At 48.1% G+C, this 15,754-nt stretch overlaps 1 protein-coding gene across 6 annotated transcripts in view; it reads right to left on the bottom strand.

Annotated features, from left to right (window-relative positions):
- Nucleotides 1-15,754, bottom strand: part of LOC146859432 (beta-galactosidase-like) — a 356,754-nt gene that overhangs the window by 38,255 nt on the left and 302,745 nt on the right. For all 6 annotated transcript variants that reach the window (XM_085650133.1, XM_085650132.1, XM_085650130.1 and 3 more), the window contains one exon: nucleotides 3,982-4,113. In XM_085650133.1, coding sequence (XP_085506259.1) covers nucleotides 3,982-4,113 — 132 coding nt within the window. The remainder of the gene's footprint in view (nucleotides 1-3,981; nucleotides 4,114-15,754) is intronic.

Here is a 15,754-nt window from a genome sequence, read left to right as displayed (position 1 = left end):
GCCTCCGAGCATGGCATCGGGCCGTCCTCTCCCAAGTAAATGACCAGGGTCTGGACCAGCCCGTGGCCTTCCTCAGCCGACGGCTGTTGCCCCGGGAACAGAGATGGGGTACCATCGAGCGCGAGGCGTTCGCAGTAGTCTGGGCCCTCAAGAAACTACGCCCATACCTGTTCGGCACCCATTTCAGGGTCCAGACCGACCATCGCCCCTTGCGATGGCTCATGCAGATGCGAGGAGAAAACCCCAAGCTTCTGCGGTGGTCAATCTCCCTCCAGGGGATGGATTTCACCGTAGAACATCGCCCTGGTACGGACCACGCCAACGCCGATGGCCTCTCCCGATTCTTCCGCCTCAGCGAAGAGAACCCCCAAGAAGATGGGTAGTTCTCTCCGGCTTTCAGCTGGGGGGGACGCGTGTTAGACCCGGCCCTCGTAACATAGTCAGACCTGACCCTTGCACCTCACACCAGCCCCGAGCCCCTGGCCTGGCCGATCCTTCCCACCAGAACACACACACCCGACACGGACTTCCCCCGTCCGTAGGCCTTCCCCCTTCGGCCACCCCGGGCCCGCGTGCCCACTTCATGCACCAAGATGGCCGCCCGGCCCCAGCGCGACCCTAGCCTACAGGCGCCACTCCGGCTGGAGGACATCGCGATCCCCTTGGGATGAGAAAGGGAGGAGCAGTTTCCATCACACCTCTGCGCTTCCCTGGGAAGGTGGGTTTCGATCGACCCGCCGGCCTCCCCGAGGGCTGGCTCCACGCCTGCTGGGTGTCTGGGGCTCCTCCCGACCCGGCCCTGAAAGGATCAAAGGACAATGGCAGGAAAACCCCAACAAGCGACCCCCAGGTGACAAGACCCCTGCCTGCACAGACTCCGGACATCAAAGAGGAGTCGCCCTATAACAAGGGGTGCCCTGAGACTGTCCGGGAGATTCGCCTTGGAAACACCTGAGCCCTGCTGAGTGACTCGCGGCTCCCTGAAGATCGTAAGACCTCCGAACTTGTGCTTGAGCCCTGCTGAGTGACTCGCGGCTCCCTGAAGATCGTACGACCTCCGAACTTGTGCTTGAGCCCTGCTGAGTGACTCGCGGCTCCCTGAAGATCGTACGACCTCCGAACTTGTGCTTGAGCCCTGCTGAGTGACTCGCGGCCCCCTGAAGATCGTAAGACCTCCGAACTTGTGCTTGAGCCCTGCTGAGTGACTCGCGGCTCCCTGAAGATCGTAAGACCTCCGAACTTGTACTCGAGCCTGCTGAGTATCTCGCAGCGCCCCCAGACTCCCTTGGTCCCGCCGGACCCCACGACGACAAGCGCATCCCCCAGCTCGAGGATTGTGAGCTGTGCGCCGGATACGCTCCTGCATTTGATCCATTCCCCCAAAGACTGTCCCGCCACCTCCTAAACCCCCTCCAAGACTTTGTGAGCCCGCGCTCTACTTGTATATATATTGCCTTGCTGATCATAAAGATCTTACCACTCCGACCTGATAAAGATTCGCTCGTAAGAACTCTCGGTGTGGTGTCTCTTTGTCGTGTGGTGCCGAGTGTACGATCCTAGATACGAGATTCCTCCCCTGAGGAGTCTCCCGCCAGTGCCTGGCTACGATACCTCGAGGGTTGGTCTCAGGACAGTCAGGGCCCCCTCCGGGCCCCTCTGAGGTCGCCTTCTAACAACGCCCATTCTACTGGACCCTGCTCCTGAACCCACCCACACCCATTCTACCGGACCCTGCTCCTGAACCCACCCACGCCCATTCTACTGGACCTTGCTCCTGAACCCACCCACGCCCATTCTACCGGACCCTGCTCCTGAACCCACCCACGCCCATTCTATTGGACCCTGCTCCCGAACCCACCAACACCCATTCTACTGGACCTTGCTCCTGAACCCACCAACACCCATTCTACTGGACCCTGCTCCTGAACCCACCAACACCCATTCTACTGGACCCTGCTCCTGAACCCACCAACGCCCATTCTACTGGACCCTGCTACTGAACCCACCAACACCCATTCTACTGGACCCTGCTCCTGAATCCACCCACGCCCATTCTACTGGACACTGCTCCTGAACCCACCCACGCCCATTCTACTGGACCCTGCTCCTGAACCCACCAACACCCATTCTACTGGACCCTGCTACTGAACCCACCCTTGCCCATTCTACTGGACCCTGCTCCCGAACCCACCAACACCCATTCTACTGGACCCTGCTCCTGAACCCACCAACACCCATTCTACTTGACCCTGCTCCCGAACCCACCCACGCCCATTCTACTGGACCCTGCTCCCGAACCCTCCAACACCCATTCTACTGGACCCTGCTCCTGAACCCACCCACGCCCATTCTACTGGACCCTGCTCCTGAACCCAACTACACCTATTCTACTGGACCCTGCTCCCGAACCCACCCACACCCATTCTACTGGACCCTGCCCCTGAACCCACCAACACCCATTCTACTGGACCCTGCTCCTGAACCCACCAACACCCATTCTACTGGACCCTGCTCCTGAACCCACCCACGCCCAAGCTACTGGACCCTGCTCCTGACCGCACCAACACCCATTCTACTGGACCCTGCTCCTGAACCCACCAACGGCCATTCTACTGGACCCTGCTCCTGAACCCACCAATGCCCATTCTACTGGACCCTGCTCCTGAACACACCCACGCCCATTCTACTGGACCCTGCTCCTGAACCCACCAACACCCATTCTACTGGACCCTGCTCCTGAACCCACCCACGCCCAATCTACTGGACCCTGCTCCTGACCTCACCAACACCCATTCTACTGGACCATGCTCCTGAACCCACCCACGCCCATTCTACTGGACCCTGCTCCTGAACCCACCCACACCCATTCTACTGGACCCTGCTCCTTGAACCCACCCACGCCCATTCTACTGGACCCTGCTCCCGAACCCACCCACGCCCATTCTACTGGACCCTGCTCCTGAACCCACCAATGCCCATTCTACTGGACCCTGCTTCTGAACCCACCCACACCCATTCTACTGGACCCTGCTCCTGAACCCACCAACACCCATTCTACTGGACCCTACTCCTGAACCCACCCACGCCCATTCTACTGGACCCTGCTCCTGAACCCACCAACACCCATTCTACTGGACCCTGCTCCTGAACCCCCCCATCACCCATTCTACTGGACCCTGCTCCTGAACCCACCAACGCCCATTCTACTGGACCCAGCTCCTGAACCCACCCACGCCCATTCTATTGGACCCTGCTCCTGAACCCCCCCCATCACCCATTCTATTGGACCCTGCTCCTGAACACACCCACGCCCATTCTACCGGACCCTGCTCCTGAACCCACCAACACCCATTCTACTGGACCCTGCTCCTGAACACACCCACGCCCAATCTACTGGACCCTGCTCCTGAACCCACCCACGCCCAATCTACTGGACCCTGCTCCTGAACCCACCAACACCCATTCTACTGGACCCTGCTCCTGAACCCACCCACGCCCAATCTACTGGACCCTGCTCCTGACCTCACCAACACCCATTCTACTGGACCCTGCTCCTGAACCCACCCACGCCCATTCTACTGGACCCTGCTCCTGAACCCACCAACACCCATTCTACTGGAGCCTGCTCCTGAACCCACCCACGCCCATTCTACTGGACCCTGCTACCAAACCCACCCACACCCATTATAAGGTGACCTGCTCCTGAACCCACCCATTACTGTTCTACTGTGACCTGTTCCCAAATCTACCCATTCTACTGGGACCTGCACCAGAACCCCCCCACGTCCATTCTACTGGACACCTGAACACATGCAATATTCCAAGGTTAATTTAGGCAACGGAGACAAGGGATCTGAATCTAAATTTGAATAATGCTATTTTATTTTTATCCAGGAGTGGTACATAAAGAACCTTATGGGCATGATGAGACTGAAGAAGAAGCTATTCCAAATACACAGACCTGTCTCTACACCTCCTTACCTTGTAGTCATTGAAGCTGGCTCCAAAATTGAGGCGCCCCATGTTCTCCACAAGAATGTCCAGCTGGTCTCCCATCCTGCCCATCACATTGATAACGAGGGATTCCTCTCTCTCAAACACCCCAACAAAGTCCTGGGCAACGGAGGAAAAGGGCAATGTGAAAGCAGGCTCTATGGCACCTCACATGTATCCGGTTGGGGGGATATCCCAAAATATGCAGCCAAGCATGGAGAAAAACAGGTGTTGTTAGTACAGACTCTCCATATAACAAACACACATGTAAACCTGCACCCTAAACACACACACAAAAGAAAACTTGAGCTCTAAATACACATACACAGTAGTAAATCTACAGTCTAAATAAATACCAGGTGAGTCAATATGCATAGTGAGGGCAAACCATACCGTACACCAGACAGTTCTGTACTAGAGTGAAGGCAGACATCTGGCACTGGTGGCACAGACCCTGGAAGACCTGGACAGGAGAGAAAACTGACCCACACAATTCCCACATACATCATGAGGACCAAAAATTGGCACTGGGAGTACCCAATATCTTTAACGTATACAAAAAAGTCATGACAGTTTGGACTGGACAGTTCCCACTGGAGCAGGGTCAAGGCTGATTTGCATATAGGTGGGTCCAATCTGAGGTGGCTTGGTGGGCAAAATGACAGTGGACTGGGATGTGACCAAGTAATTACCAGTGGGTGAGATCAATGCAAGCATTCCAGCCATCACTTTTTTTGTGAGCTCTAGATGTCTCTAGACAGTGTCTGTGTGTGCACTCCCAATCAATGTATCACAGGAACAAGAGGGAGGTAGGGAGTGCAAAAGAGAAAGAGAGCAAAAGAGAGTGCACGAGAGACAAAGTGCAATATACTAAAATGCAGAGAGAGTAGGAAGAGTGAGATCCTTCATGGACAGGGCAGAGGTGTTGGGAAGAAGTGGTGCCAGACTATTCAAAGACAAATAACAAATGGGGAAGGAGAGAGAGAGACCACAGAAAGGAGGAAGGCTTGGAGACTCATAAGATATCTGGTAGCACCAGGAGAAATGAACCAACAGCATTTTCACTCTGCTAATAAATTGATAATTTTGAAGAGTAGGTGCCTGTAAGACTTTGCCCATACCTAGACTCTGCACTCCCCAATCAGCCCTCAGCTTCCCTATCTTAGCCCCCGTTTTCTGTGTACATGCACTATCTCACGGGTCTTGAGCTGCTTGTATTCCAGTTAAGGGAGGACTTGGGCCAGCAGTTCGAGCTGGACTGTTCCCATTGGATTAGGGTCAAGAGGGATTTACATATGGCTGGGTCTAAACTATGGAAGTACCTCCCTCACCAGTGCGGAAAGTAAAGAACTTGGGTATACTCTCGGATGATAACCTGATCTTCGAAACTGAGTTTAATGTTTTAGCCTCATCAGTATTCTTCAGCTTAAGAATAATTAGAAAGATCTGTCCTTTCATTCCTTTTGACCTTCAAAAATGGGTTTTTACCACCCTAGTCTTAGCTAAACTGGCTATTTATGGGCATCCGGAAAATATTCCACCTTAAATTCCAGATGTTACAGAATGCCTCAGCTCGGCTTCTCTCAGGAATACCCAAATATCAGTCAGTTCCGAAGGCATTGATTAAACTGCACTGGCTTCCAGTGTCAAAAAGGATTACATTTAAGGCTCTTTGTTCAGCTTTCAAGGCACTGCACGACATAGGTCCACAATATCTTCTTGAGAGATTACTCTGGTATATTCTGTCTAGGAAACTTACGACCTCAGAAGCCAATTACTTAGTACTGCCTAAGGTCAAACGAGCATCATGGGGAGGTAGGAGTTTCGTTTTGAGGACCGCTAAACTATGGAGCTCTCTTCCCAAGAACTTAAGAAACTGCCCAGACCTTTTGTCTTTCTGCAAGTCCTTGAAGACTTGGCTCTTTAGACACTCAAGCAGTTTTCTGGTTTTCATATTTACTTCTCTAGTCTATGCGACAGCAGCAGCATACATAATTATAAATCAAAATCAAATCAAAACAAACTGAGTGGCATGGGGGTGAAAAACGATGGATTGGGATGCGGCAAGAGCGACCACGAGTGGCTGAGATTAATTCAAGTATTCCACCCATCACTTTGCTTTTTGATGCCCCGGGAGTTTGCAATTTGGCATCTCATGGTGACTGCTGTGACTATGTTGCTTGACATAGCTTGAAAAGTTGAATTTTATTTTTGTCCAGGTCAAGTAAGCATGAAGCGTGCCTCCAAACGGCATTTAATATATCAGAATATTCTGACATACCACTAAAAATGGCAATGGTCCAAAACACCTTCTGCAGCTGTGTCTCCTGGTGCCATAAAAGCCTTCAAAGTTCCCTTTCAGTATTCAATGTTAGCCCAATGACTCATTAGCATTTATCTGTACTTTATTAGCTCTTCATACCACCCAGGGCATGTGCCATGGTGAACGAGGTAACACCTTGCAATATCTCAGCTTGGTTTAGGACACGAGACAAGGCTGCCCTTATTCCGGACCGCACGGAACCACTCCCTTACGCATTGGGAAAAATGCATTCAAGGTCCTCTAATGAACTACAAGGGTGCTACGACACAACGTAGATTTGAGTTGGGTCGCTCATCATGAAATGGGTATGTACCAGAAGACTTCGGCCCCTACTCCCATTTGTCTTAATGGGTACACCAAGAACAGTATTGACGCTTTTGTCCCAAGAAAAGGTCACCCTTAACGCAGTCTTATTGATTAGGTCAAAAAAATCCGTAGATTATAAAATTGTTACTACCGTTGAATTGACTGTATGACTTCCAAAGGTAAATGTGTAAGTTACAAATAAAGTACAACATGCCCCGGTTACATACATATAACTCGAGCTTGAGCAATTCCATGGAAACCCTTCTGCTCCCTCAGGTCTTGGCCATCTCCTCGGCCAGCACCAGGCCTGTGTGTCGCCCCTGACAGTCACTGGAGATTACAAAGCTACTTTTGGAGCACAGGCACAGATATGCTAACATAGGATTTGCAAAGCACGGTCATAATATGTGCACTAACGTTTTGAGAAATCCATGCACTAATAGGTCAGGCCGCAAAATAGTGAATTGCAGTGGGTCGCAATTCAACCTACCTCATGAATATTAATGAGGTAGGTCGAAAGTTGCAAGCCGCTGCGATTTGCTGTCATCACAGCAGACCACCATGTCTGAGATTGCTTTTAAGTAAAGCATTACAAAAATGCAGCTTATTTTACTTAAAGGAAACCAATGAATTTAAATACAAAGTTTTTTTTTTGTAATCTATTACTTTTTTTAGGACTCGCATGGACCACAACGCATTCCCCCCCTCCCCCCCCTTCCCTCCCCCCCCCCCACAATTTTTGTTTTGGACCATTCTTAAAGGGCAGGGGGTCACTAGAGGGCCCCTTCTTGTTCACGAACTGAGTACCACTACCTTTAGTAGTTGGTGAGATTTTAATGTTTTGCGACTGGGTTTCGGTTGTTTAAACATTAATACATACTATTAGAAATCGCTATTTGGAAGAAACACCCTAAACATGCCCCTTCCAAACAGCGATTCCTAATGAATTCTTAAAACCAATTTAGCGATCTGGTAACACATTACTGAGCCACTAAATGGGTTTAGTACATTTGAAAAACACATGTTCTTGTCGCAAACCATAGAATTTCCTGAATAACAGGACTAGCGACGAGAAAATACTTGTATACATCTGGCCCGGTTTCCCTTATTCATGGTACACTGAAGAGGAAGGTGAGACCTGCGGTGTTCCTGAACGGGACTCAGCCTTGCTGAGGAGACTGCATACCACATACACCCACCTGAACTGCAAGGCTCACTGTAGGGGGCGGTCTCTGAGCCTTTCATGGTCGCGACCCCTCAGACAGCCCGTCTCGCGCCACATTTTAAGAACGGAAGTGGTTGAGTCATAGTAACTATAATCGGTTACACGTAGTTGGCCTGACGTCATAGGTTTGTGGTTATAGATTGGCCCGAAATGAACCGTTGCTCTTTTGCCGGACACAAAAGAGCTTTTTTTAAACTAGCAATATCCCACAATCAAATAATAATGGCCTTAACGTTAGCAATTTGAATAATCAGAAAAGGGTAAAATGGGGCGTAGTCTTGAATCAGGTGTTATGTCCGCTCTCTATTCTACGATGGTCTCTCTCATGGAAAAGAGTTCTTCAGAGTTAAGACATTATTTTAGTATTTAGGGACTTCAGTCACTGATATGCAGAAACGTGGAGATTATGGGTTGATTTGGATATTGGCGGAGGGAGGGGCTACTCCTTTACAACGGTGACGGATATCCTGTCCGCCAGATTATAACTGCCATTATAGACTATGGGATTTATATTTCGGCGGAGTGGATACCGGTCGCCGCTGTGACGGAGTAACCCGTCCGCTGAGATCTAAATCACGCCCTTTGTTACTAAACATGCATGAAAGGGAAGACAACCAGAAACAGCGCCACATCCTACAAGGCTTGTAAAGAAGCGAAGAGAGGTTAATTCATTGCTACCCAGGAAAATAAGATGGGAGAACATGCTGGCACCTAGAAAAATCATATGCTAACTTTAAAAGCGAAGGAGGCACTGTGGGAGGAAAAGTGAAGGGATGACCTACTCTCCGCCTTCTCAGTCAAAGATATTCGAGCATTTTGTTACACCAAAGCCCGTGGAAGCTTGTCTTCTGTCAGAATCCCTGATGTCACGCAATGCGGAGACCAATGAGTCCAACACGCCCTCACCTAATTGTAGGAAAGTAGGATCTTTCTGGCATAGATACCCCTACTTTTAGCCTGGTGTCAGTGTGTTTCGAGTGCAGTTCACTGGGATCCTGCTAATGAGGCCCCAGTGCAGTGCTCTCTCTTCTAAATTCTATTGTAAGTACTTTCTACATCCCACAATTGGCATACTGGGGTACCATTGTAAGTCCTCAGTATATGGTACTGAGGTACCAGGGCATTGGTACTCCAGAGGTCTCCCATGGGCTGCAGCATGTGTTATGCCACTCATGGGAGCCCATGCAAACTGTCGGCAAAGCTGCCATTGCAGTCGGCATGAAATGCTGCTGCACCTTTCACTTTGGATACAGGGTCTCCCTTTTATCCCAGTCACTGCACTTTTAACCTCTAAGTGACCCCTAAAGTAGGCCCTTCAGTCCAAGGACAGGGTGCTTGGTTCTAAGTGTGTGGGTACCGCTGCATGAGCAGAGGTACCCCTACAAACCTCAGACCCCATTTTCTGGGATTTGTAAGCCATTATAAGGTATGCAGTGGACACTGGCAAGTCAAGATGTGTAACTACATAATGGCTGCTCCAAACCTGGTCATGTTTGGTATCAAACATGTTGGAGTTATGCAACTACACCAATTCCAGTGTTAGTTACATGATACCATGTATGCAGTGGTCCTTCCTTAGAGGACCCCCCAGTGCCTAACTGCGTAGCCTTACAAGGTCCGACTGCCAGTCCGTGCTGCTGCCAACCTTAGACAGTGTTCTGCCCCCCTGCTGATCAGCTTCACTCGGGCAGGGGAAGCTGAACAAAGGATTTCCTGCGAAGGGCAGGTGTGACCAATTCTCCTTTAGAATTAGGTAGCGTGTGGGCACTTCCGAGCGCCACCAGACTGCATTGAAGGGCACATTTGGTGCCCTCCTTGCATAAACCAGTTTTGTACAGTTCAGGAACCCCTGGCTCCTGCTCTGGCACGAAACTACACAAAGGACAGGGGAGTGTCCACCCCACAGCCCAGCTCCTCCCTAGGGAGGTGACTCTGCAATGTTGAATCTTGGCTCCTGGGAGCATCTGACTGCCTAGGACAGCTGAGTAACGTCCCTGACCCGCTCTGATAGGTAGGCCACCAGAAAATAGGTCCTTCTCCTTTTTAGGGTTACTTAAAGGCTACTCTGAGAGTGGGTCCTTAGAATCATCCCAACAACTTCTGTAAAAGGCTGCCTGTTGTCTGAAGATTGTTCAAAGGCTCTTCTGCTGGTAGACACTGCAACTCTGCAGTTCTTCAAGCCAAGACCCACGGAAAGACTGCTCCCAGTAGAAAGGATCCTGCTGCATCTTCATCCCTGTGCTTTTCGGAAGTTCTGCAACTCCATGGTCATGCATCTTCCGAAACATCAAGGACTCAGCCTGTATTAAATCCTGACGGAATCTCCCTTGAAGTGAAGGAGTCACTTATGTGCATCCACTGGCACCCTGATGACCGGTTTACTGATCCTGTTGCCCCATGAACACCGCACAGCTCTGCAACACAGGTGGTGGTTTGTTGGTTCTCTAGAGGCCTGATCAGTCTTCCCTGCAAGTTGGGAGACTGTAATCCCTCTCCAGCCAAAGTGGACCATCTCCCTGTGCAACACGTCTGTTTGGTTTTTACTAAGGCTTATTAGCTCTCTTCATTAAAGATCTTCAAGCTCCACCTTTTCACGGCTTTAAGTGCATCATCCTGCCTGCATCATGGGCGTTCATCTCCTGTGTGCTGCTGGGGCTTCCTTGTGACCTCCTGTGTGTGCTGCCAGAAAGTCCTTGAGGGGGCTCCACAAATACCTGCTGGCTCTCCATCCTGCTGAGGGACGGTCCTGACTTACCCATGCTGGGTTAGTCCATTCAGACCTTGCTTGACTGCAACCAAGCATGTCCTTTCGCGAACCGTTGTTGGTGTTTGCCAAGGCTTGCTGGTGGTACTGTTGGCCACGAACCTTCCTGCACTCGTCCACCAGCGTGGGAGAGCTTATGAAAGGCACCTGGTCTCCACAGCTGCAGTTTCTTCTACTTTGTGCTACACCAAGAACCTTCAACGAGGGCTAGTACTGTGCTCTTGTGCCTCCTGGTAACCATCGGTTGGTTTGGACTCTGTCCCCTCTGCTTTCAGGGTCTTCTCGTCTGGATTCTTCATCCTGGTTCCACCAGCCAGGTCCACGAGACGCTAAAGCTTCTGTAATTCCACAACGATCCTCCACTGGTGTCTATCGAGGCTTCCGACTCCACTCCACCCCACCCCTATGCACCAGGGCTCCCTGGTGCAGATATCCATATCTTCTGTATATCCATGGGTGAGGTGACTCTCGAAACTTCATTGAACCGCGTGGCTCCTTCAGGGTCCTTTAGGAAGGGTGCTAGAACACAAATATTCCAACCACGACTTACCCTGTGTTGTCGTATGGATGTCTGACCCGGTGTAAACACTCTGCACCCTGGCACCTTGGGGTCCCTGGATACTCACCTTGGGAGGTTCCTTGCTTCCCCTGGGATCCTCCAACCCTAGGTTCTAGTCCCGTTTTGGTACTCACCTCACATCTCAGTATATGGTTTTGGCCTCCCCGGTTGGGCCCTATGTGTTTTTTTATGCTACTTACCTTTTTTCTAAGTATACTTTTTGTGTAATTAATATCTCCGGGTAGGAGATATATTAAGTTAATGTCTAGTGTGTAATGTTAAATACAAAGTATTTTTCTCCTCACCTGGTGTGGTTCTTTCTTGAGTGAAAAGCTTACTGACTGACTAAGGTGGTACATGCAACTGCTTTACGCCCTTCTGGATAAGCCTTAGCTGCTCTCCACAGCTACCCCTTGAGAGCTTTAGTTATCAGGGACCTAAACACTATCACTGGACTCAGTTTACAGTGCCTCACCATAGGTGGACACTATAGACGCAGCCAGCCTCCTACACTTCGGAATTCTGGAAGCAGGCTACGGTGTGCGCTGCTAATGATCTAGGTCTAGTGACGAAGGCTATTAACACCGTCTTTTTTTTTCTTGATGGCGTATTTAAAGCCACCTTCTCCCAGAAACTGGGCAAAGCACCAGGTCAAGTTAAAATTCCAGGGGAACTTTTAAAGCAGAGTGTAAGATGTTGGGCCCCACTATCCAGACAGTGTCAAATCCTAGAAATCAAAGACCTAGAAGACTGATCGAGAGTATGCAGAAGAAGTTATCAAAAATGATTTTGTCCAAATTAAAAGACTGGATTAATGAAGCTCACATGCTCTCACGTTGTCAAGCGGATTTCAAAGAGAATGTGAACACCATCTATCAGGCCTTTAGATTCCTACAACTGCTGTCGCAAAAAGGGCCCTTACAAAGTCTACCTTTGCGTGTAGTATTTGTGACACTGTCGCACAACCTGTTATGGAAAGCGCTGTCTGACCTGGGCATCCAGGTAAATCTCGTGTCTATCTTCATCATAACTTTGGTCGGGTACAATGTGGTCTTAGTTGCAAGACATCTGCACCCGATAAGATTAATAGGGAAGTCCACCAAAAGCGTGTTTTGGCGCCCACTTTGGTCACAGTTTTTACCAACAACCCATCTTATGAGCCATATTCCTGAGGCCCCCGGATTTAGCTGTGGAAACAAATATGTTCACTGTTCTCTGTGGACAATACCCTGTTAATTACAGTCTGCATTGGGTCTACAACATTTTTTAAATAGTTTTTTTCTCTGAATAGAGGCCTCAAAATGATTGTGTAGTGAACAAAGTGTAGAATTTTTAACGCTCCCAAAGGTTTTGTGTTGCTTTACTTTGGTGTGTGTTTAGGATTTTGATTATTTGGGGATTAGGCTGGCTGCTAATGGAAGCTGGACTAACCCGATTTTGAGGAGGCTTGTATCACTGAAGTCTAAAGCCAAAGCAACTTAGGGGTTTGCAAGGAAACCGGGCTCACGTGCCATTTAGCACCCCGTGAAGTTTATAAAACCGAGGCACAGTCGACAGCTCTATATGGGTCGTTAACAGACGTCTGTTTTTTGAAAAACCTGTTAAGATTGCTCATAGCACCCCCTCTGTACCTCTACCCATGGACACGGAGCTCAAGAACATTACCCCTATACCTAAAGTTGGGCCGCTCGGGTATTGGATACGACTCTTGCCAAGCGCTGCCCTAGGGTGGTGCAGAATACCAGGACTCAAGAGATCTTAACCATCATTAATGCAGAAAACTTGTGTTGGTTCCTGGGTGTACTCAATGTCGATAACACAGGATTTATGCTCTATTGGGACACTCCAGACCTCATAAGGGCCAGTATGGTCCCAGCATTATACAAACACACCGGGGAATGGTGGATAAGGACAGATTGCAGGAAACTAACCATGTCAGACTCGCAGAGAATTCTGTAATATAGCGACTTATTCTATTGTTTGAAACTTGTCTTCAGTTTATTGAGCAAGTTTGCCAGATCACTTTACGTGCAGTTCAAGGGCTTTTTGGCGTTACCGAGCTTCACTACTAAAAATGGAGCGATATTTAAAAGCTTACTCCATAGTGCTGGATTTAAGTCTCAGGAATTGCTGAGGCTGGTATTCTGTCCACCATACCACAGGCGTAGGCTCAAAAGGATTACCCTGAAGTTCGGAAATGTGGGAGTACACAAACATCCGGGTGCTTTTCATGCAGCTAAAGATTCACCGGAACCCTTGATTTTGCATTGACCCGCTCTTTGGATTCTGCCTAAGTTATTAGATCAAAATGTCTCTTTCTTGCATCCTGAGATGCTTCTTTCTTTCTTGCTATTTAAGAAATATGAAATACTTAGCCTTGGTACTTTCAGGTGTCTTTTAATCTGCCCTTTAACGAATATGAAATGTTTATGAATATACTTAATAGGTTGGCATTTTATTATTCAGAAGATTTAAAGGAAAGGTCATTGATGAGCAGTGTGGATATTTTGTGGCGGTTTATAATATTTAGTATTTCTTCAATTTATGATTTTACCTTTTTTTTTCTTATGTTTAATATCTTTTTTTAATGTTTTATTGTATGTTGATTTTTTTATGTTGTAATAACCATTTTTAACAGAAATACATGGGATTACCTCAAGCAAAACTAAGAATAAAGCTGCAGTCGATGCAGATGGCATACTCCCTTCGATCTCACAACCCAAATTCTCGGATCAGCTTTATAACAAGTTATTAATTACTATGGACTTGTTGTTGGCTCTACACTCAACATCCAGTTTCTTAATGAACAACAATTCCTTCAAAATTCACCCACATCTTTATTTTCCTCTAAACCTAAATCCACCAATACCCCAACTCGACCTACTCTTCAGCCAAACCAACAAACACATGTCAAACTTAGAACAACAGGACTTTTTCATCAGGGCCCAGGTTCATACATCTCTTTAAATGTCTGGACAATATACAGAAGCAGATTATTAGACACAATAGGTGCCCCAACTATCGCCAATCCACACATACCCATCATCCGGATACTTATCGGACATATATACTCATTCTACCAACTATGGAGGCAATCTAGGAAAATTTGTAATAACCCCACAAATAGATCATATCGATTGTGAATTGCATAGGACATTTTTCACCATCCAGTCATTTAAATCTGAAATCATTGCTTTCCTCCTGAATGTTGTGACCATTACTCAAGGTGCTAATATCAAATGAGATAAGTGCCCTCCCTCTGGCCCATCGACAAGTCTCCATCGACCGGAACTGACAGGGCTCCTGGAAACACATTTCTAGTACAAGCTTCGGTTTCGTTCCTAATTCGTCAACAGAAACTAACTAGATTCAGGCGAAACCAACATACATGTGCCCACTCCCATACGAATTCCTTCAACAGAAGTCTACAGCTTTTACCTTCTTGGAAACCGCCTCTCCCTACACTTGTCCCCCTACTTATACAGTACAGCTATTACTTACCTAATAAAGCCTGTCCCTATACAACACAGCCATTCATTACACAACACAGCCTTTGCCTACAATCATCTCCATAAAAAAACAATACAACCCCTTCTTACACAATACAGCCTTTCTGTACACAGCACAACCCCTAAATACATAATACAGCCTTTCTGTACACACTATCACCTATTCCTACACAATACATACTTTCTGTACACAACAAGGTCCCTTTATACACAATCCAGCCTTCCTGTACACAACCTGACCCCTATATACACGATACAACCTTCTCTGCTTTATAATGGTTCAATCTGGGAAAAGATTACTCTTTGAAAGAATCAAACTATGTCAATTCCACTCCGAATTCTTTGCATTTAAATCCCTCCCAGGTCTTTATTTCATGAATTTGAGCATCTCCTGGGCAGACAGGACCTTGTAGATGTTTCCAATCAATCCGGAAACCTCTTATGTAGCTCTGACGTGCATGGGCAGTGCAAGTGTGTGCATTTGAAGCCCTTATACTTACACTGTTCATGTACGCAGGCCCGGAAGTGAGATTAGGCTTATCAGTGAAAAACGGTTAACCCCTGTCAAACACGCTGCAAACACTATCACATTTGTTTGTGGGAACTTCTGGACAGCAGGAGCATATATAGGTCACAGACATTTTGATGAGTATGTCTGCGCAAGGGAAATGAGGGAGAATAGAGGATAAAAAAAATAGCAATTTGGTACCTAGAACTACAAAAGTATATTATTTATGTTCTCTACTAAGCCACTAAACTAAACCGAAACAGGAAAAAAGATTAAAGAAATAATGGTCAGCAAAATACCTCGGTGGACACATGACAAATCATCAACATGATGGTCTTGCCCATAGTGAGCTTTTTAGGTCTCGCCTACCTCTTTGTGGATTTGTCCCTCCCCTGGAGCATGGCCCAAGTACAGCTACCTTTTGGTGCCCATTATTAGGACACTGCATGTGTGCTTTAAGAGGTACTCTTTTTAATTTTAGTTGTAGCACTCCATAAGACTGCATGTGTTTGCAGGCCATCTCCTTCACCTCCCCTCCTGCTCTGCGTTGTCGTTGCTCGCCTGTTG

Source organism: Triturus cristatus, chromosome 3_2 (genome assembly GCF_964204655.1).
Source record: "Triturus cristatus chromosome 3_2, aTriCri1.1, whole genome shotgun sequence".
Taxonomy (NCBI): Eukaryota; Metazoa; Chordata; class Amphibia; order Caudata; family Salamandridae; genus Triturus; species Triturus cristatus.
The sequence above is the reverse complement of the archived record's forward strand: the minus strand, read 5'-3'. Positions and strand labels throughout refer to the sequence as shown.